The 26,741-nt window shown below is 40.2% G+C and overlaps 3 protein-coding genes across 5 annotated transcripts in view; 2 read left to right on the top strand and 1 right to left on the bottom strand.

Annotated features, from left to right (window-relative positions):
* Positions 1–3,189, top strand: part of dync2li1 (dynein, cytoplasmic 2, light intermediate chain 1) — a 9,180-nt gene extending 5,991 nt beyond the window's left edge. The window contains exons 12-13 of the mRNA XM_088610226.1: positions 683–775; positions 2,674–3,189. Coding sequence (XP_088466352.1) covers positions 683–775; positions 2,674–2,745 — 165 coding nt within the window. The 3' untranslated portion in view covers positions 2,746–3,189. The remainder of the gene's footprint in view (positions 1–682; positions 776–2,673) is intronic.
* Positions 2,927–16,192, bottom strand: abcg5 (ATP binding cassette subfamily G member 5). 3 transcript variants are annotated; one of them, XM_088610224.1, is made up of 14 exons: positions 15,563–16,192; positions 15,019–15,106; positions 14,455–14,576; positions 13,761–13,897; positions 12,239–12,337; positions 11,882–12,014; positions 9,251–9,390; positions 8,959–9,088; positions 8,471–8,684; positions 7,727–7,932; positions 6,504–6,642; positions 4,905–5,090; positions 4,004–4,116; positions 2,927–3,749 (listed from the first exon to the last, which is right to left on the bottom strand). In XM_088610224.1, the coding sequence occupies exons 2-14, from the start codon at positions 15,075–15,077 to the stop codon at positions 3,553–3,555; spliced, it is 1,875 nt and encodes a 624-aa protein (XP_088466350.1). In that variant the 5' UTR covers positions 15,078–15,106; positions 15,563–16,192; the 3' UTR covers positions 2,927–3,552. The 3 variants fall into 3 exon arrangements, 2 of the variants coding, with proteins under 2 accessions (XP_088466350.1, XP_088466349.1); XM_088610223.1 differs by lacking the exon at positions 15,563–16,192 and having other exon boundaries at positions 15,019–15,297; XR_015927953.1 differs by lacking the exons at positions 2,927–3,749; positions 15,563–16,192 and having other exon boundaries at positions 3,953–4,116; positions 4,905–5,040; positions 15,019–15,303.
* abcg8 (ATP binding cassette subfamily G member 8) lies at positions 15,343–26,741 on the top strand. The gene is made up of 13 exons (XM_088610225.1): positions 15,343–15,532; positions 16,235–16,339; positions 16,772–16,919; positions 17,849–18,087; positions 19,046–19,178; positions 19,484–19,753; positions 20,226–20,382; positions 20,900–20,992; positions 21,494–21,693; positions 21,928–22,004; positions 23,456–23,723; positions 24,433–24,560; positions 24,788–26,741. Exons 1-13 carry the CDS (start codon positions 15,473–15,475, stop codon positions 24,923–24,925), a joined length of 2,016 nt encoding a protein of 671 aa, XP_088466351.1. The 5' UTR covers positions 15,343–15,472; the 3' UTR covers positions 24,926–26,741.

The raw sequence follows: 26,741 nt of genomic DNA, 5'->3' as shown, positions 1-26,741 counted from the left end.
ATTACATTCTAGATCCAAGATAAAGGAAAATATCTCAGTCTAACCCTAATCAGTGTTCAATACATATTGCCATTTATGTTAATACTTCCAGAAATGACTGATATCTAGAAGCTTAATTAGTATGAAAACACAACCTTTGATCAGTTACCTTTCATCCATTTACTGTACCTAAGACAGGAGTTGAAAAAATGTACCATCTTAGAACTTGAAGACTAAATAAAAATCTGAAGAGTTTAATGATAAGATTTAGATGGTAAATGGAAACTATTACAAAAACAATACAGTTGAAAAAAGGACAGTAGATGAATTCACTATATCTGTAAGCAAAATGTAAAATACTGTACAGTATGTATCTTAGTTACAAAATTTAGTTTCAGTGAATATGATAAATGTTTAAAATGTTTGACTATTTCCCAAGAAAAGTAGAAAATAACTGAGGTCATATGCCATTAGTTAAAATGAAACTGAAAAAAATTAGAATACCCTCAATGCTTCTTTCTTGCCTGACTTATTTCTGCATGCTGTTTCCTAGTATGTTCTGTGGATTCTAAGAAATAACAGTAGCTAAATCATTCATTGGTACTTTTAATATCAGTTTACTGCTTTCTTCAGAGTGAATGCTAATAAAGATCCAAGCCATACTTTTAAGTCAATGATGAGAACCCTCAAATTAATTTTGCAGAGTACCAACAATCCAAAAGACATCAAAGACCCAGCAAAGGATCCTCAATATGCAGAACCTGAGGTTGATTCTATGAGAGCACAAAAAGACCAGGTATACTTGATTTTTTTTTAAATTGTGTGTAATTTGATTATAATTTTGTTGTAGTAATACATTATCCCCAACACAATAATAAGTATTTATCTCACTGCAATAGATTGCTTCTGTTTCTGTTGAGCAGATAAAAGATTGACTGTACTTTTGCCATTTTTAAGATACTCTGAAACTCCACAATTTGGTGCTGTATGGATGGAAGTGGTATGTGCTGATGTAAACATAAGTACAGTATGAATTGTTCATGATTATCAGTCAGTGTCAGTCTCTTTTTAAAGCAGAATATGGCGTGTAGACACTGCAGTTTTAAAGTCTGGATTCAGTCACTTCCTCGTTCCTTACTGTACTCTGTAATTGGAAACTCATTGCGTTTGAATCTCGCAGTATGTCAGCTCTCCAGTTCTTATTTACTTGATGTAAATTCACATTATTCCTCATCATAAAAAACTTAATAGGGAGCAAGTATACATTGGAAAAAAGTCTAAAATAACTTTCAGTAAGTTTTAATAGATTACTCATCTGTTACATATAGAAACAGATGAAAACAATGGGAGGGTATTAAACCCTCCAGTAAGTATTCTGCACATTTCAAGTTTGAGATATTTAGTGACTTGGAGCTTATCTAAATGAGTATTATAAAACCTTCAGTATCTCTGACACTATAAAGAAATTTTATGGTTTTAATTTACCAGCTGACAATGTAATTTTCTAAATGTACTTTTTCACCGGAAATAGAATTCATATAGGGCATTTGCATTATTGGTTTATAGTAATAAATAATTTAAATTATATACAGTATATTGTATGTTGTGCTGGATAAGAACTAAATACTAAAAATACTATAAATACTAAAAAACAGCATTTGGTACTCAAGTTGATAACACTGATTTGTCAGTTTTTTCCAACTTTGTCCAAGCTAAAAACTGAAAGGTCTTACTACCCTTAATTAAAGGGATTAAAATATTATTAATATTAATATTGGAAATCAGAAATCACAAGAGTTCCTGAGGCCATCAATACATTTCTTAAACAGGAATAATAATATTGATGTATTAATATCCATGTATTTACACTAAGAATTATTGAAGGAGCAAAGACACAGAACACAAATCAAATGGCTTTTGTGCAGGAGACTAACACAGGTTTTAGGCTGGAATATGTAAAGCACTCGTAGTATCTGTGATGCTCAGTGTGCCTAATAGTGCTATATCAAAGTGCACCTGACTGTGAGAGGCAACTTCAATTCTCTGGATTTTTCTTTACACAGGAGACAATTGTGTTACTTGTAGATAAAAGCTACACTCTTGTAACTTCTGACTTACCCTCTAGTAACCTTTTTCTAGAATAGCATTCGTGACCTTATAAAAAGATAAGCTCCTATGTGGAGTAAAGTGTGAGTCTTTCCTGTCTAGCACAAAAGAAGATGACCTCCAGTAACCTTCCTCATAATTATTTTGTTTTAATTGAAGGAGTAAAACTTTGACACCTCTAGCCTACTGGACTTGGATCTTCCACATCATGAGTAGTTGCCATTATCATATTTTACTAAATAATACCAAAACCCTTGAGATGTCATGGTGTTTATAGTATGCACAGTTAGTCCAGTTTGTTCTGTAAATGATAACTTCACTATAGATGTACCAATGAGTTGTAAATTATAAATGGTATCATTCTTTTTTTAATTTACTTATGATGTTTGTTAAATATGTACCTGTTTACCTATGATAGCTGTCTAACTGCTCCTTAATAATAACTGTCAGAAACCAACTGTTGATAATTGTATGTATCTCTTCCACTCATCTCCATGTCCAGTCTTGCATTCAAATGAAAAGTGTCAGTAATGCTCTATAACACCTTCTTGTTTTTTACTGGGTTTTGTGTTTTTGTCTTCTTCAAAGGAGTTGGAACAGTACAAGAAAAATGCTTCGCAGTCCTGGAGAGGACTGGAGCTGGATTCTCGAAGGAGTTAAAATTCCCCCTTCTCAACAAAATAATGGAGCACAGCAAAACTCATGAATGTCTGTTACTTTGTCAGTGAAGAGCTAAAATATTTGACTAAATACAAACAAGAATCAATGTCGGAGGACAAAGAAATAGACTCGATTTTTGTATTTTAACTGCAGTAAATATATCTTAGTTGTATCACAGTGCAAATGTTGTAGATAGTTTATTTAAAGCTGAAAGTCCTGAAATCACTGTCAATATTTAGTGTTATTATTATAACTCTGTTCTATTTCTATTTTCCAGTTAAGGACAGGTTATTCTAAACCTAGGAAATTTTGAAATTTGAGGTGGGGTTTGTGTGGAGTATGAGAATGGTTGTTTTATGTATTTTATTGTTTGGGAAAACTTTTTTTTTCTACAAAAATACATGAAAAGTTCGTTTAAAATAAAATATTTCCTTTGATTTTGTAGACCTTTTGCCAGAATATAAATTTGTTGGATATATTGGACAGTTTTGGCCTTCTCACATCAGTATAGTTATTTTTATATCTTTCAATTTAAAAAATAAAATAATAATTGCCAGAAAACCTAGCATATTCTTATAATTTTACAAAACAAAGTCAGGCATATCCACTACTTGCATTTAATTTGAATATTGAATTTACTTTTTAATCCCTAACTATATTGAAAAGTTTAAGAATATAAATCTTTCACTTGCAGTTCAGTTTAATTAAGTTGCATAAATGAATAAAATCCCCACATACTTTTCTCCCAGTGTACAATAAATGTAGCACATTGTGTGCAAGTGTGTAACCCTTCGGTGAATTCAGCTGTTAGCGCTGGACAATGCGATCACGGATCTTGAAACTTATGATTCCCAGGAGGATGAGGGCTGGGATGAAAGCATAGAGCATCAGGAAGTCCAGTGTGTAACGAGAAAGTGCTCCTGTGTAGCCTCTTTCAATGATCTGAGATCCATCACTTATTACACAGGATTTTGGATTGCTGAGTGTGGTGTTTATAGATCCCCCTACAAACACAGGATGAAAATTATGGAGTTTCATGGGTGTTTAAAACAATAGCTAGAACAAACTACTCAGCTTTGACAGGATAGAATAGTCAGTTACATTGCAACAACGTTTGTTCTCATTTTTTTGTTATAACCTAAGAGTCTTCTTGTTCATGGTATACAGCATATAACCATTATGCAATGATATATCAATATGGACTTCATTTAATTTCTCTTTGTTCAATGGTTGAGCTTATTATGAAAGCATCACATACCACAAGTAAAGTTTGAGCCATAAAATTCGGTAACAATCAGCAGTTCACAGCCATACTTCTGAAAGGTGAGGTAACTGAGCCACTGGAAGATTTCAGGCATCTCCTGGGAACTCCTTTAGAAGACAAGAAAAGGTTGTCTATGGAAAAGCCGTAAAACTAGTTCAAGCAGAACCCTGAATCCATGATAACCATAAGGATGTGGGACAAAAATAATGACATTTCATTTGTCGTCACCAATATATTAAGGTCTTGTCCATATAGTACAAAGGCTTTACTGTGAAAGAATCTGTTCTTGTGATTAACACTCATAGTCATTAACACACCAGAATATGACTCATTCCACCTGCTGTGAGTTTATAATGATTTAATTCTGTTGAAAATACATAATTGCCTCCAGACCTCACCTGTGGGAAAGTACAGTATGAATTGATTACCCAAATGGTGAATGGCCAAAACAAAACCATGTAGAAACAAAAGAGATTGAATTGCGAACACTAAGTGGTTTCTACTGTTAAGAGTCAACTACACACAACAGATGGTCACTGTGAAGCAGGAATATGGTGCAAAAAGACAGTGTCAGTGATAAACATTATTCAGAAGAACTCTGCTGAATCCAGAGGCTGTGCCACCTGTAGTGCTGCTAGTGTCTTGAAGCCACCTACTTGGCAACTATAGTATCTGTTACAATAGTAAAGTTTTCCAAGTAAAAAGATTGGAGCTGCTGTTTTTTTTCTTACAAGTGACATTAGAATAAATTAGGAATCAACTGGCTTACTGAGTGTAAAGAAAAAGACATAGCCTGAATAATTCAGGAGACACAGGGATGGGATGCTAATGTAAACTGATTATCCACCAGGACCGAGAAGTTGCCCAACCCAGGCAGTTGCTGCCAAAAGCCCACCTGAGGAAGCCTGAGCCCACTAGGATGCCAGCCACATTGAGAAGGGCCACACCACTGTTGACAATGTTGGGATTCTGAACCACACCCAGGAGGACCAGTGTCAGCAGCTCACCCACGACATGTGGCACCAGGATGACTGCCGAGAAACACAGGAAGCGCGTCACCTCTGGGAACATCCCAACTGCCCTGCCAGGGAGAGCACACACACTGCTGAACTGTACTGCACTGCACTGCACTGCATCGCATCAAGGCTAGCCAAAGAGATCGAAGCCACTTCTGAATTTGATTTCAGCTGAAGGCTAAATTGAACTAATTACTTATCTTTTCCCCTAGATCTTCTAGTGTATAGATTTGTGGTTGTGACAGATCCCACTCTTAGACAAGGTGTCTCCAAGGATCTCAACATGTTAAAAGGACTATAAGTATGTGAAGATTTACTGCAGAGTTTTACAAACTTGCTCCCAAACAGACTTTGACAGCCCACAACTACTACCAAACACAACCACCATGAAAGCCCTTTACTGTAAATACCCAATCCTTACTAATTTCAACAATGTGAGAATGTGGGTTCTAACCCTTCACCAATAATGTAATTCCCTAATTGATGCCCAGTGAGCCTATTTACATATACAGTAATAGATGCCTTTTAATGAGCTCTAGTGGTGGGTCCATTGTTACTGCTGTTGCGCTAAAGACAGGCCTGCCACACTGACATGCTCTAAAACCAAGCTATAGGCTCTGTGAGATTAATAATTAGATATAAATCAGATATTTAGTTAATTCCGGGCATCAAGGACTAGCAGGTCCCAGCCCTGGTATACAGTAAGTCAACTTTGGGGTTACTGCAAGTGCAAATCCTCTGAAGACTATTAGACACAGTTTCATATCTATGTATATATCCTGACTATAAAGAAAGGTTAAAAATAGAGTGAAAATGCAATTTACATTGTTTTGTTATGTTGAAGAATAATGGCTCTGCCCTTTAACTGCAAGTAGAGAGTGCCGCCAGCAATATAAATAATAATAATAATAATAATAATAATTGCTTACACTCCACTCAAAGCGCTTTACAGGTAATGGGGACTCCCCTCCACCACCACCAATGTGCAGCCCCACCTGGATGATGCGACGGCAGCCATAGTGCACCAGAACACTCACCACACATCAGCTCTCAGTGGGGAGGAGAGCAGAGTAATGTAGCCAATTCATAGATGGGGATTATTAGGAGGCCATGATTAGTAAGGGCCAATTGGAAATTTGGCCAGGACACCGGGGTTACACCCCTACTCTTTTCGAGAAGCGCCCTGGGATTTTTAATGACCACAGAGAGTCAGGACCTCGGTTTTACGTCTCATCCGAAGGATGGCGCCTGTTTACAGTATAGTGTCCCCGTCACTATACTGGGGCATTAGGACCCACATGGACTGCAGGGTGAGCGCCCCCTGCTGGCCCCACTAACACCTCTTCCAGCAGCAACCTTAGTTTTTCCCAGTAGAACAAATGATGTTCTACTTTAGAGTGACTGTCACCTGCTTTGGTATTCTGCCTACAAAAGTTGTTTCTGATACCCCAGCTCAAAAGCAAAAAGGCAATGCTTACCAGTACAAAAAGGAGGAGAAGATGAACACACTGACTATGCTAAAAGGTAGGATGTGGACTATATAGGCCAGGAACATTTGCCACTTCTTATAGAGACCATCTTTGCTTTCCTGGTCACTGATTGCCCTTAGAGCAGGAACTGCAGAGAGAAAAAACAGCAGCTGAGATATTAGCACCTGCAAACTGACACAGCAGCACATCTTCATTGAAGAAACTGGGCCATTCCAGGTAATTATTGGATTATTGTGGTTCTGATCCTGTGAGGGTGACTAGAATTTCAGCATGTCCAGTTCTCTGCAGCTAACATGTAAGGGAAGCATGAGAGGCTCTTCACATAAAACCCCTATTGATCATGAATTGGAATTAAATTAAAAAATAAAGCTGTTTTGAATGCATGTCCAAGGCAACAGGATAATGTTTTGAACTGAGTTTTACTTCAGTATATCTTGCAAACTTTATGACAGAGACATTGAGACTGTAGATGCTCAAGGACAGGTTTTACTAGCCTAATGCAGACGCTTTCCTTCTGTGTCATGTCATTCTAGGCACTTATCTAAAGATCAGTGTGTAAACCTTGTAAAAGTTTACAATGCCTTCATTACTGATAAATGAAAAGGGTGCTGGTTTGTGGTTTACGAAGTTCACTGCATTTTCTAGACACTGAACTGTATGGTGTCTTTATAATACATGAAAAAACTTCACAGACACTTTTCCCTCATTTGATTTTTGATATTATTCAAACATCTATCTATTTAGGGTAATTGGAAGCAATGGGCATAAATTAGGATACACCCTGGACAGAACACCTGTCTATTGCAGAGCAGATACTGATACAATCATGCACACACTCACATGCACACCAAGGTCAGTTTTCCCTAAAACCAATTATCTTACCAATTTATCTTTGGACTATGTGAGGAAACTCATAGTACCATTTAGACTGTGTGAGGAAACTCAAAGCAAACATGGAGAGAACACACAAAATCCACACAGATAACAACTCAGGTCCAGAATCGAACCCAGGGCCCCACCCAACACTGAAAGATAGCAATTCTAACAACGGCGCTGCCATTCCTGGCATTCGTCAAACGTATAAGAAAAAAAATCATTTTTTTAAAATAAGAGATGTTAAGATGATAAATTTAAAGTGACAATGACGGTTGCTAACTAAATGTCATGAGTAAATGAAAGCTAATGGGGATACGTGTGGCTTGTATACTTACACAAAGCTACCGCATTCAGCATGCCTGTGTAGGGCGAGGCCCCCATGGACTGGTATATGACCCCAATCCGATCCTGGATGGCCCCTTTGGTGATGTCGTCGTCCAGCCTCATGACGAAGAAGGCCACAAAGAGGCCATAGATGAGATTCTGGGACAGGCGCATCAGGATGCCAATTCTGTCGCGGGACAGGTTCTTTACCGTCCTCCTACACAGACCCAGGTTAGAGCAGAGATTTGTTACCAGAGGTTAATAGATGGGATTAAAATTACTATTCACAACCTGACCACCCCTCCTGGGCTTTTATTCTACAAGAGGCCTGAGTATGGTTTTGAGAATTATGCAGGTTTAAGTTTACAGGAAGAAGCGTATCTGTTCAAATTTTACCCAAATAGTTATTGAACTGAGGTATAAAAATACGTATAGCAATCTTGGGTTGCTAAAGGTACGAAATTTGTAGACTTCATTAATATTGCTCTTTTGAGATCTAGAAATAGAAAACACAAGAATTATACATGAGAAGGAGCCATTCGGTCTACTGAGTTTGTTTGGTTCATTTTAGTTTTACATCCCAGGCTGTGTTACATTACTGTAATAAGGAACTCTAAAGGTTTATTGTCTTCCAAATAAGTTAAAGATCTCTGTTTGAACACCTTGGAATCAAAATGTAAAGAAGCATGAGACACGATAATGTGATTTGCTTCTAATAGGTAATGATAAAATGAGACAGATTACTCTGGACATACCTGAGGAGCACCCAGAGTTTGAAGAAACTGCTGGGAGACTCTTTACTCTTAAAAGGAATGGGCGTCTTGTCGTGAACCTGGCAGCTCTCTTCTATTCTTCCCAGCATCCTCTGGTAGACCTCAGAGCTCTGATAGGCTGAGGTGATGACATGCATGCGGTTATAGGTCGCGACCTCTCTCTCTTTGCTCCGTGTGTCCACTGACGTGAGATCCACTGCCAATCAAATCAGCATTATGAAGATGAATTTCAGAAATAGTTCTGCTTTGACATGCTTTTAAAAGAAGAAAGGAAAGATCCAACAGTTTCTTGTGGAAATATATTGACAGCCAACACACTGCATACAGTACTCTACCATTGGCTGAAGAGCAGAACTCATTTTTGTTTTTAAAATGTTTTCCATCCTAATAGTAGAAAAATGTAATTTGCATTCTTGAACCAAAAAGCATGTCAGTAGTTTCTAAAGAGCAACTAACTGCTCATACCCTACCATAGAGATCAAATGGGTTGCAGTACTCCGGACAATCATAGCCACAGCTGCTGAAAAACTGTACCATCTCCTCTGGCTCCCCACAGAACACCAGTTCTCCACAGCTCATGATAGCTATCCTGCTGAAGACCTGGGGGACGGGATGGTAACGCAACAGTTTTCAACAGTTTTTAAAACCGAGAGCCTCTTTGTCAGCTTCTGGAAGGTAGGTAAGAGTCATTTTTGTATTTATTTTTCATTGGCTCTGTGGACGGTAATATAAAGTAGCTCCTAACAGGGCCTTTTTTCGTACCCTGAAGAGCTCCGACCTTGGCTGGTGAATGGTCACTATGACGATACGGTCCCTTCTCGCAAGCTCGCTCAGCAGCACTACTATCTGATTGGCTGTCATGCTGTCCAGGCCTGTGGTTGGTTCATCCAGCAGAATGATCTCTGCAAAATAGGTCATTTAAAGCACACAGTTCAGCAGTGGCTAAATACCAAGCATAAGGCTATGTCTCATGATACTAGATATTAGTGAATTTATGAACTATCCCTCCAGTAGTAAGTAAAAAATGGCAAACTTTAACTGAAACATTGCCACAATACTAATGTGCCTTTGTCCATATCTGTCCAGAAGTCTTAGACATTCAACAAGAGAGAAGTTTGAGTAAGACAACTGCAATCTACTTTTGGCTCATTTTGCTCTGAGGTGTCTCCTCTTGCAAGGACAATCAAAGCACCCATTAGAGATACTGGCAAGTCAATATTTCCAAAATTAAAAACAATTAATAGATGTTTTTGTAAGGAAAGGAAAATTAAGAAATAAATTAATTGTGTCTATCAAATTAATTTCTTGCTTGATTGGAAAGCCAGTAGACAGGAACACATCATTATTTGTGGGCATTTGCATGGTGAGAATTCACCATCTAATCCTGAATGAGTTGCAGCGCTGAGCTCTGATAACTGGCACTAGGGAGGTCCCTCTCTCCAGGCTGGGCAGGCTGTCACTGAGTGCCTGATTTCACTCCCCTCTGAATGCTGAGTAGCAAAGTCCAAAATGACACTACACTTAATGTGTGTGCTGGATGTTATCCTGATGGCACAAATCCCATCACCTTTCACTGCACATTTACCATTGCTAAACAATCAGCAGCTCTAAATAGGTAGATTACTGATCTGTCCATTTAAAATCTACTCAGTATTTCATGTACATCATGCAATGTTAGTTGGCCTACGCAAAATAATTTTATAATGAAAATAAATGCATGCTAATAACATGAAAAAGAAGAGGCTATTTGGTCCAGTTAAGAGGTAGGTAATCAATCCAAGGATCTCCTTCAGAAAGGAGCAGATTTCAACCCTTTTGTATAAAAAGATGCTTCCTGCTCTCAGTTTTAAAGAATTATCCTGTAGTTTTCATTTATATCCATCAGTGTGCTTTTCCACTGTTGGTTCTGAATATACTGTATCTATTGGGTTGACTTTGTCAAAGTCTTTGAGGATAGTGAATACCTGAATCCGTTTGAGACTTTAAAGATGCAGACCTTCTGGCTTGTCAGAATACAACATTCCTTTAAACTCGGAAATGTATCTGGTCACTCTCCTCTGGACTATTTTCACAGTAGTTGTATCTTTGTTGTGACACAGTGATCAAAATGGTACACAACAAAATGTAAAATCTAAATTAAATATTTCTGGTGCATTACACAATTTTAATATAAAATTCCTTGATTTCAAGTTGGTATTTGTAGAGCATAAATTAACATTACATATGCATTTCATAGTGGTTCCCAGCATTGTTGTTTCGTCAACAAAAACATTTAAGTCCTTTAGGCAAGTAGTTTCTTCAAGCTTAGTGATTCCTACCTTATATTTATAGTTGGTGTTTTTACTAACTACATTTTAAACTATTACTTAGTTGTAGCTGAGTGGCCTTATCCAAGATGATTTACAATATAGATTATTTATATGGTGAAATTGCAAGAAAGTAGTGCGAGTACAATAAGGTAAAATAAATAAAATGAATAATTTAATTAAATGATAATGAATGAACAAACTCCTTCCAAAGTTGGGATCAAATGATGTCTGCTGATTTTAAGAACCTATTCAAAGTTTGTTTTTTTGTGCTTCTAACTGCTGCAAATTTTCAATCGGTTTGGCACACAATGCATGACAAATAAAGCATTTTGTTTTTCCTGATAGGTGTTTATGTTCAGTTGTTGAATTTCTCTGGTGTCTGAAATTCCTTGTTACTCTTAATTTTTTCACTTAATTTTATCACTGTCAGAGAAAATAACCAAGGCCACATCTGTTTAACAACGAACAATCAACTGCATACTTTTATACAAGTAATTTAACTGGAATTGGTAGGTCAGCCAGAAACAAGCTCGTGCCAGACACCTGTGAGCCAGAAATAACCAGCCCCTCCGCTGGATACCCTACATCTCCCCTGTATCCAAGTCTATTCCAGTGACTACACCAGCAAAGAGAGGTTCCGCAACTTTTCAAAAAAGTTTCATTTTGCCTAAAATATCTAGCATGATATGTCTCATCAATTGTTATATTCCATCTCTGAAAAATAAAATCAGCATTAATTAGAAGCTGCACGTGGGAGTCTACAAACAGCAAGAAACTGAAATACAGTAGCAAGGCATAGAGGGGGTTCAGATTCTTATTTATGGGCACAACCCTGCCCTCTTCAACCTCCATTACCCAGATTAATGGGATTATCCCGTTTTCCCGCAGTTTATCTGTGCGTGCGATGTCATCACTCAACTTTTAACTTGGCCATCTGTCTCTGACCCTGCATGAAATATGGGGGCACACGACTAGATAGAGCCCCACAGTTTGTCTTAGGTCCAGCTTGGTCACTGCTGTCTCTAAGGGTTGGGTGTAGGTGTGTGTTTGGCGACCGTGCTCAGGGTGCCATGGTAACACTCACTGGGGTCTTGCAACAGCTGGCTCGCGATGGACACTCTTCTCCTCTCGCCCCCCGAAATGCCAGGAAACACTCGCCCACCAATGACACTCTGGGCCACATGGCTCAGGCTCAGCTCTGCCATCACAGCTCCAACCTGCAGCAGACCACACTCTGAACAGGACTCTTTCTTACATGTTCCTTGCTATCAATTGACTATTGTTTTATTTATACATTTAGAGCCGAAGTTGTTTCATGACCTGGTGTTAACCAAGGGCAGATCAATAAATTAAATGACTGAATGCTTGCACATTTCTGCTCTCGTTCTCTTCTCAGGCAACTCAGCTGTGTAAACCCATCCAGCGGAGAGAGTCTCCTTGCCTTTTTGCGGATGGAGAGAGTGGTGTGTTTCCGCAGGGACAGCTGGGCAGTGTATGTCAGAGTCTCTTCTACTGTCAGGTAGCTCAGCAGGTTATCACTCTAGAGCAAAAATGACAGGCAGCGATTCATTAGAGCAAACTCATATTAGCAGCGGTAGAAATATATGATAAAAAATATTACAGAGACTCAAATTAAAAGGATCTGAAAAAAAGGTTTTATAACATTATGTAACAACAACAACAGACCTTTACAACATTTGTAGGTCTGAATTTTGTTAAACTTTATACAAAGCATATAAACAATTTTTAAAGCACTGTTATCATGCCCTCTGTGTCATCAAATGTTAGTTAATAATTTACTTATTGGTTCTCTTGGAGTTTGAGACTATGGTTTTGATATCTGACTTTTATATTCAAGATAAACTGTGATGAACTTCAAGCACTTTTTGCTTTAATTGGCTTTTATTTTACAATCTTTTTCTTGGCTAGTGCCATATCAAAGTGTGATCATCCTGTTACATTGTGCTATGCACTTTAGATACTGTACAATTGTACCACCCCTACTGCAACAACAGCTTATAGCAGGTGATAATATAAACCAAACTTTCCTGTTGGGAGATGACGTATCTCCCTTTTTTCTCAGCAGCTTATTTTAAAATGAAATTACAGGATTATGTTTTGCTCTTGCACATAATGTGGATTTTATCTGCTAGGGAGAAAAAGATTATTCAAAACTGCTGAATTTCACCCTAGCCTATTTAATTTACCACTGGATACACTTGAACAACTCATAATATAGATTATGAGCAATATCTGTAATTCTTGCTAATCTTTCCTTGCTTCTGAAAGGCAGGGTCCCCTTTACTAAATTCAGCATTGACCAGTGATAACAGAGTTATTCTCAACTTTCGGCAGTGACATACAGTATACGGATTCTCAGCTTTCTTAGAAACCGTGGAATAGTTCATCTGCTAAATGTGTATTGAGAATAATGAAATTGTTAGCATTTATGAAGATCTTTTCTATACAGATCCGTCAGTTGCACTTTGTGGACTCTTGTCTTCTATCAGTTTCCAAAACTTCCAAATCCTAGAAGACTGTGCTTTCTTGTGTCTAGCTCCAAGGGCTGTGTATTGATATCCCAGCCCATGCTAAATCTTTCAAGATCAAATCAGTCGGAATGAGATGATGTCACTAATACTGCTTAGTAAAATCAGGATGATTGTTAATACCTATTTATAACACTTGATTACTCTCAGTGTTGGTCTAACATTACTTTATTGGTTAGTATTCTTGACCTATGAGGAGGTAAATTGGAGGAATGTTATGCTTTCATGAACCAGAAAGCAATATCTGATTTAAACAAAGAGGTCCCCAATACAGTTCTCCAAGAAAATGATTACAATGGAAAAAGTCTTGCAAACTCATTTAAAAAATATTTAGTACCATGATCGCACAGTGCAAAATGTTTTTTCAAATAGCCCCAGGCCACTTGTTGTACTAGTAGTCTAACATAGACAGACCTGCAGCACATAAGAGAAGCAGTCCTGAAACTGGTCCCTTTTCAGTGTCTGTCCATTGAGGTACACGTCTCCCTGCAAGGTCCCTGTGCTACCAATGCGTCCCGAAATTGCATCCAACAGGGTGGTCTTTCCCGAGCCTGTAGCACCAGCACACAGGAGACACAGTTGAGGGAACATTCTGCATGGTATAGTAATCAGAGTGGAAAACGCCCTTCAATACCTCTGACAACCTTGACTGGTGAGTTGCCTGTCTTGGCTGCAGAAACAAGTCAGAGATGCCAGGGAACATCATTTATTAATTCAGGTGGGGAGCTGCGTCAGCATGCATAGGCTGCTAGGAACAAATTATAGGTTTATTCCATGCTGAAAAAAAGAAGAAAGAGAACACAACGTTTCGGCCGTGGAGCCTTCTTCAGGTGACCTGAAGAAGGCTCCACGGCCGAAACGTTGTGTTCTCTTTCTTCTTTTTTTCAGCATGGAATAAACCTATAACTTGATCATTTATTAATTATATGTATCATTTTTCTGGCTTGGCTGCAACACTGAAATCTAAATTTAAAGTAAAAGTAGATTTAGTACAAAATGGTCCGATGAAAGAAAGCTCTGCAAATTGAAATTTCTAGCAAGAAATCCAGCAGAAAGAAAGAAAGCAGAGAACCCAGGTGTGTTTCAACCCAGCGTTGACAATACCCACCAGAATTGCCAAGGATGCCCATGATCTGCCCACTGTCCACATGGAAGGACACATCCTTGAGGATCTGGCGAGTCCACTTCTTTCTGTGGGACAGAATCTCCCACCATGGGCCCATTCGCTCACTACAGAAGAGAGATATAATCAAACATACAGTAAAAACCAATTTCGATGTGCATACAGTAATTCTACAGAAGTCAAGTTTTATTTTCTCCTTACATGGAAAGGTCAGAACACACAATTAAGACATATTAAATGTCTAAGACATTATTAAATGTCTAAGCACTTTAATATCAATATCAAAACCTAGACACATGTTATGAAGGCTTATTAATGACTATTAAAATTTGAACAAGTCTATCATGTTAAAATAATTTATATGTAAACACTAAGTAATTCTACCAGTTAAAGATAATTCCAGGGTAGAAATACTCTTTTAGTTCTAATAGTCAAAGAAGTTTGTTTTCTGTGGCTCATTTAAATGAACAGCTTTGCATTTTTAAGTCCTAAGCTCTGTAAATGTAGCACAGAGGTATAGTGGACAGGGAGAGATTCCTGACTCCTTACCTGACAGTGTAGGAGATCTGGCTGACGCTAAGACAGCAGGAGGGACAGGCAGTAGACATCAGGCTGGCTTTCTTCTGCTTTGTCCTGTCTGAAAATTGTTTGAATGATTCTTTAAAAGGAGTCCCCCCACCAAGACTCAATATTCATTATTCATATTTAGATTAATTACACTAAAGTAGAACTGTTCACAGCAGCTCCGGAGCTCAAATGGCTCGTCACATAATATTACAAAATCCTGTCTGCGTCTGGCATGATAAATAAACGCTAAAAGTTGTTATCAGATGGAACCTTTGGTCCTCACTCTATAAAGAGAAAGCGCACCTGGTATAAAGTCTTTATTTCATGTCACACTGAAAGTGAGGCAAGTGCTGTTGCTACAGTTCAGTGTCTATGTGAATACTGTGAGTATGAGGACACCAGACTCATAGGCCGCTATTGGAGTTCTTCTGCAGTAATGTCTATAGAGTGCATCCCCACATCTAATGGATCTTTCACCGCTGGTACACCTCACGAAGTAAGTAAGAGCAAGCGTCTGTTCCTTTACCTTTCTCATTATCATTTGAAATCTGTCAGCATTTCTGTTTCTTCTTTTTGCTGGTACTGTGGTAGATTGTTATCTTTTCCATTCTCTTTCTTGCAATCATCGGTCCTCAAGTGATGGACTTCATTACCCACTTATCACAGGTATTGTTAGTTCACCTGCTGCCTGCTTTGTTGTTCTTACAAATCAGTGCTATTCCTCTTTTAATCACGTTTTCTCTGTCACGTTTTGGGCCCAAAAAAACATTGTTATTAGTTAATTTGGTACATTTGTTTAACTTAAAATTTATTTACATGAAGTTTTTTCAAAAAGTATAAATAATAAATTAAAACACAAGTGACTAAGACATTCAAAAAAGCAGGCAGAGTGGGCACGCAGGTGGTGCGAAGTCGAGAGAGGTGAGGAGAGGTGTGAAGTCGAAACCTGCAAATGACTAGAGAGGATCAGAAGGAAATGAGTCTGTCGCTGAGAGAAAGGGAAAGGATTGCACCTCCCCCTTCCCTCAACGACAGACTCGTTTCCTTTTAATCCTCTCTATTCCTTTGCAGGTTTCGACTTCACACCTTTAAAACTCTCTAGTGGTTACTATGGAGATAGTATGTGTTTGGGAAACCCCAAGTGAGAAGACATACTCTAGTCCTGCCCTAACATCCCTTCTTTCGGATTTTTCTTTAGAAACACAGGGAGCGTCTATTCTCATCCCCAGATGAAGACAGCAGCCTGTATTTTACATACAGTGGAGACCAAAATGTACTGGAGGTCAGAGACCTGCACTTTGAGGTAAAAGGAATGCCCGTCTCTCCGACACTTGCCAGAACTCTAAATCATTAACTGGGCTGCTGTTGCAATATTATTCCCTCTCATAAACCGAAGCAGAATGCTTTTTCTCTTTTTACTCTTTCAAAAAATTTCAGGAAGTAAAAACATTATACTGGACATGCTTGAGTCTTATTTTGTATAGTCTGTTTTTGTTATTATGGAAAATGTATTGTTATATTTTCCTTCACGTGTATTTTGTTTACTGTCAGTCTTCACCTGTGTTGAGTTGAATACATATTCATAAATCCATCTTACCTTTGTAGCTGGGTTATCCTAACACAGCTGTGGTTGTTATTATTTGTATTGTATTATGTGAGTACCACGCTGACAGTACCACGCTGAAGTGCAGAGCAGAGGGTCAGGTGTAAGCTGTCCTTGGTGTCACTTGACCAGGTGGACACTGCAGCTCAGATCCCATGGTACGAGAAGCTGGCGGAGTTTAAGATGCCATGGGAGCTCAAGGAGGGTAAACAGATGGCCATCCAGAACCTCAACCTTAAAGTGAGGAGTGGCCAGATGTTGGCCATCATTGGAAGCTCAGGTAAATCACAACCAGCACTTGTGTCACTTCCGAAAGAGGGTGGGGATCTCATGAGGTAATATGGTAGTTACGTATGTTTTGGAAGGCTTTATTTTATATTTTTACTTAGGAAGTGTCAGACTATTTACATATACTCTATATATATGAGAAACACTTTTCCCCCACAATTTCTATTTTGTAGCACCCCAGGTTTGGCATGCCATAATGCTATATTTAATACAGGTGGGCCAAGGAAAACAGACAAACACATCCATAAAGTAAAAATTAGAGCAACTCACAATGCAAAGAAACTAACAAAACAAAATATACCAAAACCTAGCTTCTTTTTGAGCTGCTATCTAGATGTCCCTTACTACCCATAGGCTGCTAGGCTGCTAAACAGCTTCAAAAACATTCAGACTCTTATCACAATTCTCAAACATACAAGCCTGTCTCTGAGACTATCTTGAAAATTCATCCAAAGTTACTCACAGTTCCAGGTACTCAGTCGGTTGGTATTTCTCGGTTGGTCAGTTGATAGTTCTCAGTCAGTTGATCCTTTTCCCTCTAGTGATGTTGCACACAGGATAAATTAAACTATCCAAAAAAAAGTGCACTTTTTGTTTTTTAAAAATCACCTTTTTCAGCTGGTCAGGTGATAGTTTAAAATGGACTCCTACTGATGGTAGCTATCCATTCCACATAGCCTTCTGGGAATGGTGGTTCAGACATGAATGTGCATTTTGCCTGAACATAAGGTTCTCTTAATCATATCAATATTTAGAAGTTTACATTAATAAACCCAAACTTCCTTATTCCCCTTGTCTCAAATACAGCATGTACTACAAAGCTGATTGAGTTGTCTTGGTCAATATATTTCCATTTTTCTATTTCCTAACCTTCCAAAATAATTGTTTTGAGTTTTAAGTTGTGCTTTCCCACCTCCCCAGGCTGCGGGAAGACTTCACTGCTGGACATTATCACCTGCCGGGACGAGGGCGGGACGGTGAAGTCGGGGGAGATCCTGGTGAATGAGCGGCCTTGCACCCCTCAGCTGGTGAAGAAGAGCATTGCGCACGTGCGGCAGGACGACCGGCTGCTGCCCCACCTCACCGTCCGCGAGACCCTGGCCTTCGTGGCCAAGCTGCGGCTCCCAGCACACTTCTCCCAGAGACAGCGAGACCACAGGGTGGGCCGTGTACCGTGCACCGCCACGCTCCATTCAGGGAGCAAGCTGAAAGGCAGTTTAGCAAACACAAAATGCTGAGAGCACTCTGAGACCAAAACACAACGGCCTTTGCCTCTACAGCTCTGTGCACCATTGTCACCTCTATCAGCAGGAAGATTGGTGACGTGAGGAACTCACCAGCATTCAAATTGGAAAGTTGGAAACTAGAAGCTGAAAAGTTGTTGGTGGCCCCAGAAATGGGGGAAGGTCATACTCTCCATCTGAAACCAGCCCCATTGAAGACAAGGCTAATTAATACATTCTAATTAATTCATTTATGGTTTTTGAATTACACAGCATTTGTTTTAGACAACAGGTATATAGCACCAAACATAAAAAACATAAACACCCCATCTCCACCTCTGCAGCTGCCCTTCAGTCATTCCTCATTCCACAGGGGCGTCCACTGGCCAGGAGACTGGTCCTCAGTCAAGCTGGTTAAGATAAATTCACTATGACTAAAACACTCAATAAACATTTCCAATACACATAATTCTTGGGTGTTTTGTTCCTAATGATTTAATTCAATGTAGATTTGAAACATTTTAAAAGTTTTAAATATATTAAAAGTTTACTTAGCATAACTCTCCTGGCTGAGGGAAAGGCATTTTTTTGGGAAAAAATATTTTATTTACTTTACACTTCTTTGAATTTCGCAGCATTTATTTTAGAAAAACATCCCTAGTGCAAATCAAGAACTTCCTGTGGTTTTCAAAGCTTTTTTAAGAACGAATGATTAATCAGTCATAATCATGCCTTAGTCACAATGAAAATGCCATGGCATATACAGTATGTGTTATTCTCCATTGCCCTTTAATCCAGGAATCCTTATACAGACAGAACTAAATGGTGAAATACTCACTGTGGGGCTCTTCCTGACAGTGATAATAGGCCACGACGTTACAATGTGTCCCCGCAGGTGGATGACGTGATTGCGGAGTTACGACTGCGGCAGTGTGCCCACACACGAGTGGGGAACGAGTACGTGCGGGGAGTGTCCGGGGGAGAGAGGCGGAGGGTCAGTATCGGCGTGCAGCTGCTCTGGAACCCAGGTGAGCACTGCTCCAGGTGCCAGTCCCGAGAGGAGACTCCCCACAAGGTTTTCCAGGCTACATTTTCTACTCTCACAATGGCTTATAGTGGGAGTTTCAGTATACCTCCTTGTAGATTTGTTTGAAATTCTGGAATAAAGAAAAAGAAAATGGAAACCAGCAAGGCAGTAGAAATCTAATTTCAGAATGTGAGCTAATTGTGAGACTATTTTGAGGGTGGACGATCACATAATGTTTTAGGATTCTCTGGTAATTTCCTTCAGAGAAAGCAGTATCTAATAAACATGTATGTGCTCTTCCTACAGGAATACTGATTCTGGATGAGCCCACCTCTGGCCTAGACAGTTTCACTGCCCACAACCTGGTGATGACACTTTCGCGGTTGGCCAGGGGCAACCGATTGGTGCTACTGTCTGTTCACCAGCCACGGTCTGACATCTTCCAGCTCTTTGACCTGGTGGTGCTGCTGTCTTCGGGCTCGACAGTGTACTGCGGAGCAGCACAAGACATGGTGCAGTACTTCACCGCACTGGGGTACCCCTGTCCCCGATACTGCAACCCCTCTGACTTCTACGGCAAGTCTGGTTGCCTGGGTCATGCTGCGGTAGCTGAGACATTTAGCACCATTCCATAGGACATCCATAAAGGTTGCCATAATCCGCCAGCATCTGTACTTTAAATCATATACTTTTCATAAACAATAATAAAATCTGTAAGACATATTTGGCAGACTGCCAAAAGCCATTAAGGATTTTGTGCTGTTAGAGTGAAGACCAAACTTTGTCAAATCACAGGAATCCATGAATCATTACACTGGCTGTACGTCGTGTCCTGTTGGAGTATATTCCTTGAAATCTGCAGAATTTTAAGACAGCTTGGAGTATATATTTATTCCTTGAAATCTGCAGAATTTGAAGACAGCTCTTACAGTCAAAATATACCATTGTCACAGAGGGAAGGATTAACTTTAATGTCCCGACTGTGCCAGGAGTTACACTCGTGTGTACAATACTTACAGTCACCATCTCTCTAACCCTGCCTACACAGTGGACCTGATCAGTATAGACCGCCGCAGTGTGGAACAGGAGTCAGAGTGTCGCGACAAAGCCAGCATGCTGGCTACCCTGTTCTGGGAGAAGGTGAAGGGAACTGACGACTTCATCTGGAAACCAGCGGAGGCCAGCCAAGCCGAGGACGGCCCTAGGTACCAATGCACCGCCTGGGAACAGTCTCACTCACATCTGCTGTCTGTCCAACACAACATCTGTACAATTAAAAGTTTGGTTGTCCTAGCTGTGTCCCATTGTGCTGCTTTTGTGATGCAGCAGAAGAGGATTTGCAATTTGCAAGACAGGTAGAAGGTCCAATAAAAAGTTTAGAAAACATAAAAGAAAATGTATTTTCTTCATCAAGTATTATTATTACTTGACAAATAATAGGGACAACCAACACAAATAGGAAAATAAGGAAAACAACCACAATTTCTAGGCACATATACAATATATGTTTCTATTCAGTGAACTATTGTTAACCTTGCTCCTGGAGAACCTTTCATTCCACCCAAGCTGTTGACCTAAAATGTAGAAACATTGCTTGCAAGTCTCTAGTGCCAGCAAAGATCTAGGCACACAGGATTGACCCACCAAGGAAGATGGATGGTGAATCTAAACTAGATAACCTCAGCAACAAGACCCCATTAGTGTTTGTGTTGTGATTGACAGCTCTCCCTCACAGTCCCATGAGGAGGTCATCACCGTGTCCAAGCAGAAAGACAAGTTGCCAGGAGGCCTGCAGCAGTTCTCCATCCTGTTGAGGTACGGTCCCCTCTCCCTGTCCTCTCACTGCACTGGCACAAGAGGAGCCCCCATCTTGTTGCATACAAGCCGCAGCATGACATTGGTGTGTGTACCTCCATTTCAATCAATGTGACAAATTGTGTTTCCATATGAAAACCTTTTGTTCACAACAAAGGAAAGTGAACATAGCAATTATAAATATTTAGGAAGCAGACCCTAGCAGGTGGTCATTAAATACAGTATGTCTCTATGGAACAAGTAATAGGTTTATTCCATGCTGAAAAGAGAAGAAAGAAAACACAATGTGGAGCCTCCTTCGGGTGTAAGCGAAGTATGTCACTATTACAGCCTTATAAGTGAGTGAAAGAGTTTCCCCCTTCTCATTATTGCAATTCCAGGTAATTTTTTACCAACTCCACCTACCTTATCTCTCTACCCTCTGTGTCTTTCACCCTCTTCTAACCTCTCCTCATCTTCTCCTCTCTCTGTCCCTCTCTTTCCCCGTTCTTCTCTGTCCAGACGCCAGGTGTCCAATGATTTCCGGGACTTGGCCACACTGCTGATCCATGGCCTGGAAGCTCTGCTGATGTCCCTGCTGATAGGGTTCCTGTACTTCGGGGCTGGAACGTCCCGGCTGTCCGTCCAGGACACAGTGTCTCTTCTCTACATGATTGGAGCGCTCACCCCCTTTGCTGTGGTGCTGGATGTCATTGCCAAGTGTGAGTGACAGCTCCCAGAACTCCACACACAGTATAAGGAAAGGCATTAAGGAAGTAATGCTTCACTTTTTTAAGCATAAACAAGTAGTCCTATGGTATTGTACCTGGACTGCATGATTATAATCTACGAGGATCACAACATCAGTTGTATCCAGTGGGTCCTTTCATTTTAGGCTTATATGCTTTCCAATCCCAATTCTATATTCTGATATTTGATTAAATCCACTTTAACAGGTCATTCAGAAAGAGCAATGATTTTCCATGAACTGGAGGATGGAATGTACTCGGTCACTGCATATTTCTTTGCAAAGGTATTTACGTTTTATACTGAATATTTCTATTAGACAACAGTAAATGTGTCTTGGCTCTTGTTAGATTGTATTTCTCAGTACTGTATAACATTAAATTTGCAAGGAGGGCCATGAGAATAGAGTCATTCTTTCAATAAACACAGTATGATGATGGAAACTGAAAAGAGACATTTTTGCAGAATGTGGATGAATGTTTTCCAGAGAACAGGTACTTCAGGGCTCAAACTGTCAGGGTCAGGTCTGTGGGCAAGATGACTGTGTCTTTTGTGACTAGTAGGCTCTGTTGTTAAAGTTTGCCCCCTGCAGAGTAAATGCCAGAAAGATGAAACAAATATGGTCATTGAGAGGCAGATGTGCTCACCAGAGTTAATGAGAATATGATCAGAAAGTGAGAGAGTCTATGGCTGCAGAGATAAAGGGGAACTCCACTCCAGGTGGTCCAGAAGTATAAGACACAGCTGACACTGGATGTAGGAAAGTGTGGATATTTAGCCACAAACACAAAAATAAAGCTTTACATCTTAAAGAAAATAATTGATTTATATTTAAAAAAGCTATTTCCTGAAAATATTTTTTTTTCATTCTTGCTCACTTTTTTAAATGTAAAAAAGGTTCTGTGCACACACATACAGTAGCTTCTCTGCTTGTACTTTCTAATAGCTGCATCAACAGCATGGATGTGTGTTATGTCTTTAAGCTTTATTCAGAGCTTGGGATGCCCATGTGCAGGAGACTCAGGTGCATGAACCATGGAGAACTGGACTCCAAACCAAACTTATCTCACTCAAAAAGCACAAGAGAGGCTTAAATATTATATTGTATTGTTAACATCATAATACAAATAAGTCACTATATTATACTTCACACATAAGCTTAGGGAAGGAGCAACCAGAAACTATTTTTCAAAAATATACCCCTTGCAGAATGAATGACCTCTGCATTCAGAAAGACTGCTGTTCTTTCTTCCCACCACTTAAAAATGCCTCGATTTATGCTTTCCCTCCACTGGAGGCCAGTATAGCACCACATCAGGTTTGCTGGGAAAACATATTTTCCAACACGAAACTTGGCTGGAACACCACATCAATTATCGCACGTCAGTAATGAGTAGTGACATCTGGACTTTGGATTTTGTTTTTGGCATTAGCTTTTTTTAGATATTACAAGCATTTTGTTTTTAATTTGAAGTGTTCTTCTCTATCAATTGGCTAGCCATTCATGCAAACTGTTAACAGCTAAATTATGGAGAAGAAAAACCTGGTTTGTGTTACATTATCATTCAGTTCCAGTATCGTGACAGCAGGCAGAAACTTTCCAGAGAGCAGAGATCCATGTGTCATTGGCCATTTTTTTATAACTCAGGAAGCAGTCTGAGATGCTGCTTGAGAAGCAGATAACACAGTGTGGTGAAGAATGTTTCAAGAACGCAGTTCTGTTTCCACTGTGCGCAGGTAATAGGGGAGCTGCCTGAGCACTGTGCCTTCACTGTGGTGTACGCCGTGCCTATCTACTGGCTAGCTGGCCTGAACCCCCAGCCAGGGCCCTTCCTGATGAACTTCATGCTGGTGTGGCTGGTGGTGTACTGCAGCCGGGCCATGGCCCTGTGGGTGGCCGCACTCCTACCTACTCTTCAGACCTCCTCCTTCATGGGCAATGCCTTCTTCACTGTCTTCTACCTCACCGGTGGATTTGTCATCAGCCTGGAGAACATGTGGGCAGGTCAGAGGCTCCTTACAGTCCCCGTGTCTCCCGGCAAACCACGGCACCCTGACAGGGCCTTTCACTGAAACTCTGACAACTTCTTGTCTCAAGCGCTGTTTTAGAATAGGCTGGCTTGCCAAAGAGAGCCTGCAGTCTCACAGACTGTCTTCAGGCAACGTGGGGGTGGGCGTGAGGAGCAGGGGCCAGACATTCTCCCCTTCTGTGGTTTGCGCAACCCCCAGATCTCAGCCATTCACAGAGAGGCCTTAAAAACACAACCAGTGTTCTTGGGTCCAATATTCATTCTCTGAGTTTTTAATGGCTCGGAGTAAAGAAGAGGAATGAATTCCCTGGACTGAATCTCTGCTGGATTAATGGGATGGGACAGGATTGAATATATCTTGTGGAGTATGTAATTCCTCCTACTTAAGATGTGCCTGATGCTGGGGGGGTAATTTTTTAAAATCATTTTTATATATAATTAATATTTCTATAAAAACCAATTTTATATATACGTATATTTTTATAATTAATGAGAGTAATTTACTAATAAAACATAAAACGCACTTTAAAATGAGAGAAGGACATTCTGGCTCATTTGGTAGTTGGTATCTTATTGATCCCAGGAGCTCACCCAGCTGCTCCTTGCTGGGTGCTATATTATAGTGGACATGGACAGGATGTGAATGTCCTGAATATTCAATCACGTTCTCATTCTCTCCCACAGTGGCATCCTGGTTCTCCTACATCTCCTTCATGCGTTGGGGTTTCGAGGGGATGCTACAGGTCCAGTTCACTGGGCAGCAGTATCAAGTGGCCATAGGAAACTTCTCTCTCAACATTGACGGGCTTGAAGTGAGTTAACTACCTACTTGGAGCTACACACTGTGGCCAATAAGAGCCTGTCACACCAGTGATATTTCTATGTGAATCAGAGGATGTTTCAAGGACTTTTTAGGAGCTGTATGTTAACCATGATTAAATGTGAAGTAAGATTTCCATCGTACTTTTTGAGGTGCATTTATTAAATAGATATTCAAAAAAATAACACAATCCTAAACACTGACTGTGTGTTTGCACAGGTGGTGAAAGCCATGAGCATGAGCTCGAACCCGCTGTACTCCTGCTACCTTGTCCTCCTTGCTATCTGCGTGGCCTTCATGGTTTTCTACTACCTGTCATTGAGGTTCATCAAGCAGAAGTCAAGCCAGGACTGGTGAAATCGAGCCCTGTGTGCTACAAACGTCTTCGCTGTCAAGGCTCATCTGTTGTTCTAGTGTCGAGTTCCCGATGATGTACTACAGCTGCCCGCCACTGGATGGCAGCAGAGTACTAAGTTTGGCCTCAGAACGCTTTCTATTTTGATAGATCGTGTCGAGCATATTGATACGTTAGACTTTAATCTTCAGCTTGTCTTTACAGTGCTATTTTTTCACGCGCAAGAGTGCATTACGAATAGTGCGTTTATTCAATCGGAAGACCGCTATATCACCCTGAAAGAGAATAGTCTGTTGTGACATGTAAATTAATTTAAAAAAAAGTTGTGCACTATAGCAAATGATTAGTAAACACCGTCATAAAAACAGGTAATGTTCGACGTATGATGTGAACACCTAAAAAAGTATTTTGTGTTTCCTGTTTCTCATGTTTTTCTGTATAAACTGTTAAGCTTTTAGAACTGTTAAATTAACTTTTTAAACACATTACTAAGCCCGAGTATAAAAAGAATATCTTCCAGCATTATATACTGTTTAAGAGTTGTGAATTATGGGAACACATATATCCATTGCACAACACTGGAGAGTAGAAGCATCAAAATGATTTATAATCCTGCTTTACGTACTGTATGTGTGGTCATGGTTGGAAGATGCTGTCGGAAATGGACAGCCATAATTAAGATGAATATTCCCATGATATAAAATTATTAATACATGAGATAAATACATGCCGAGGATGTTACTGATTGTGATGCTAAAAAAACTGCACAAGAATTTCATGTTGATTGTATTACTTGCCAGTTGCAGAAAGGAATTCACCACTCCCTGTAAAGCATTGGCAGGTGAAAAAACAAGTGACTGTCTCTATTGCCTGTTTCCATGTGCTGGGCGGCAATGGAACAGACCCCTGGAGAGGCCAGTGGGTTTTCTCTCCCCTCTCCAGTCTCTGAAGCCTGGAGACTGTTAATCATCAGAGTCCCAGAGCTCCTGCGCCGTGTTCACCGGGACACGAATGAACGGCGCCCGCGTGGCACAGTGCTTTGGCAGTTGATACTGCCGTCTCCCTGCAATGTGTGAGTTTCCTCAGGGTGTACCTCCTAGATGCTTACAGGTGAAGTGGTACCTCTAAATCACAGTTGGGCAGTCCCGGTCCTGGAGCGCCAGTGTGCTTACAGATTCCCATTCCCACTCTTAATTCGCCAAACCAGCTGGTTACTGGCTCCGCTGGACCAACCGAACAGGTTCTCCCAGAGCCCTTGGATACCTGCCGAGACACTGACCGTCCAGGTCCCCCCCTGCTCCACACCGTGCAAAGTGCACATGGCCTGCAGTGTCCATCCCGATTAGCACATTATTCCATCTCAGTCCCTCTGCTTCCAGGGTAGGCTCTGGGTTGGCAGCAAATAAGTGTTTTTTTGGTAACGGATGAAAGAACAGGGTCTTTGAGTTTTTCTTCCTGCTGCCTCGCTGTGACAGGGAGATAAACCAAACTTTAGGAGGGGTTTTTCATAAAAGCTTCACGCGACCACCTGAAAGTGACAGAGATACCTTTTTTACCAAGTGATACACAACAGTTGTGGCTTTAGCTTCCGTTTGAGACTTCTTATTAAAATAACGGCAGACCGAAAAACACTGGGACAGTTTCAGGACAGCCTCATTTGTGTCTCGGCTGAGAAAAGTCAAGCAAGCCCTGAGCTACACAGACGCATCTCTTTCAGGGATCTAAGTCTCACATAGCCTAGCAGAGAAAAATCACAATTGCTGTATGAGTGACTAAGGTGAGTCAAGTTAATGGCAAATAAAAACCCCATTTACAACA

The sequence above is a fragment of the Lepisosteus platostomus genome, chromosome 17 (genome assembly GCF_059453375.1).
Source record: "Lepisosteus platostomus isolate fLepPlt1 chromosome 17, fLepPlt1.hap1, whole genome shotgun sequence".
Lineage (NCBI taxonomy): Eukaryota > Metazoa > Chordata > Actinopteri > Semionotiformes > Lepisosteidae > Lepisosteus > Lepisosteus platostomus.
The sequence above is the reverse complement of the archived record's forward strand: the minus strand, read 5'-3'. Positions and strand labels throughout refer to the sequence as shown.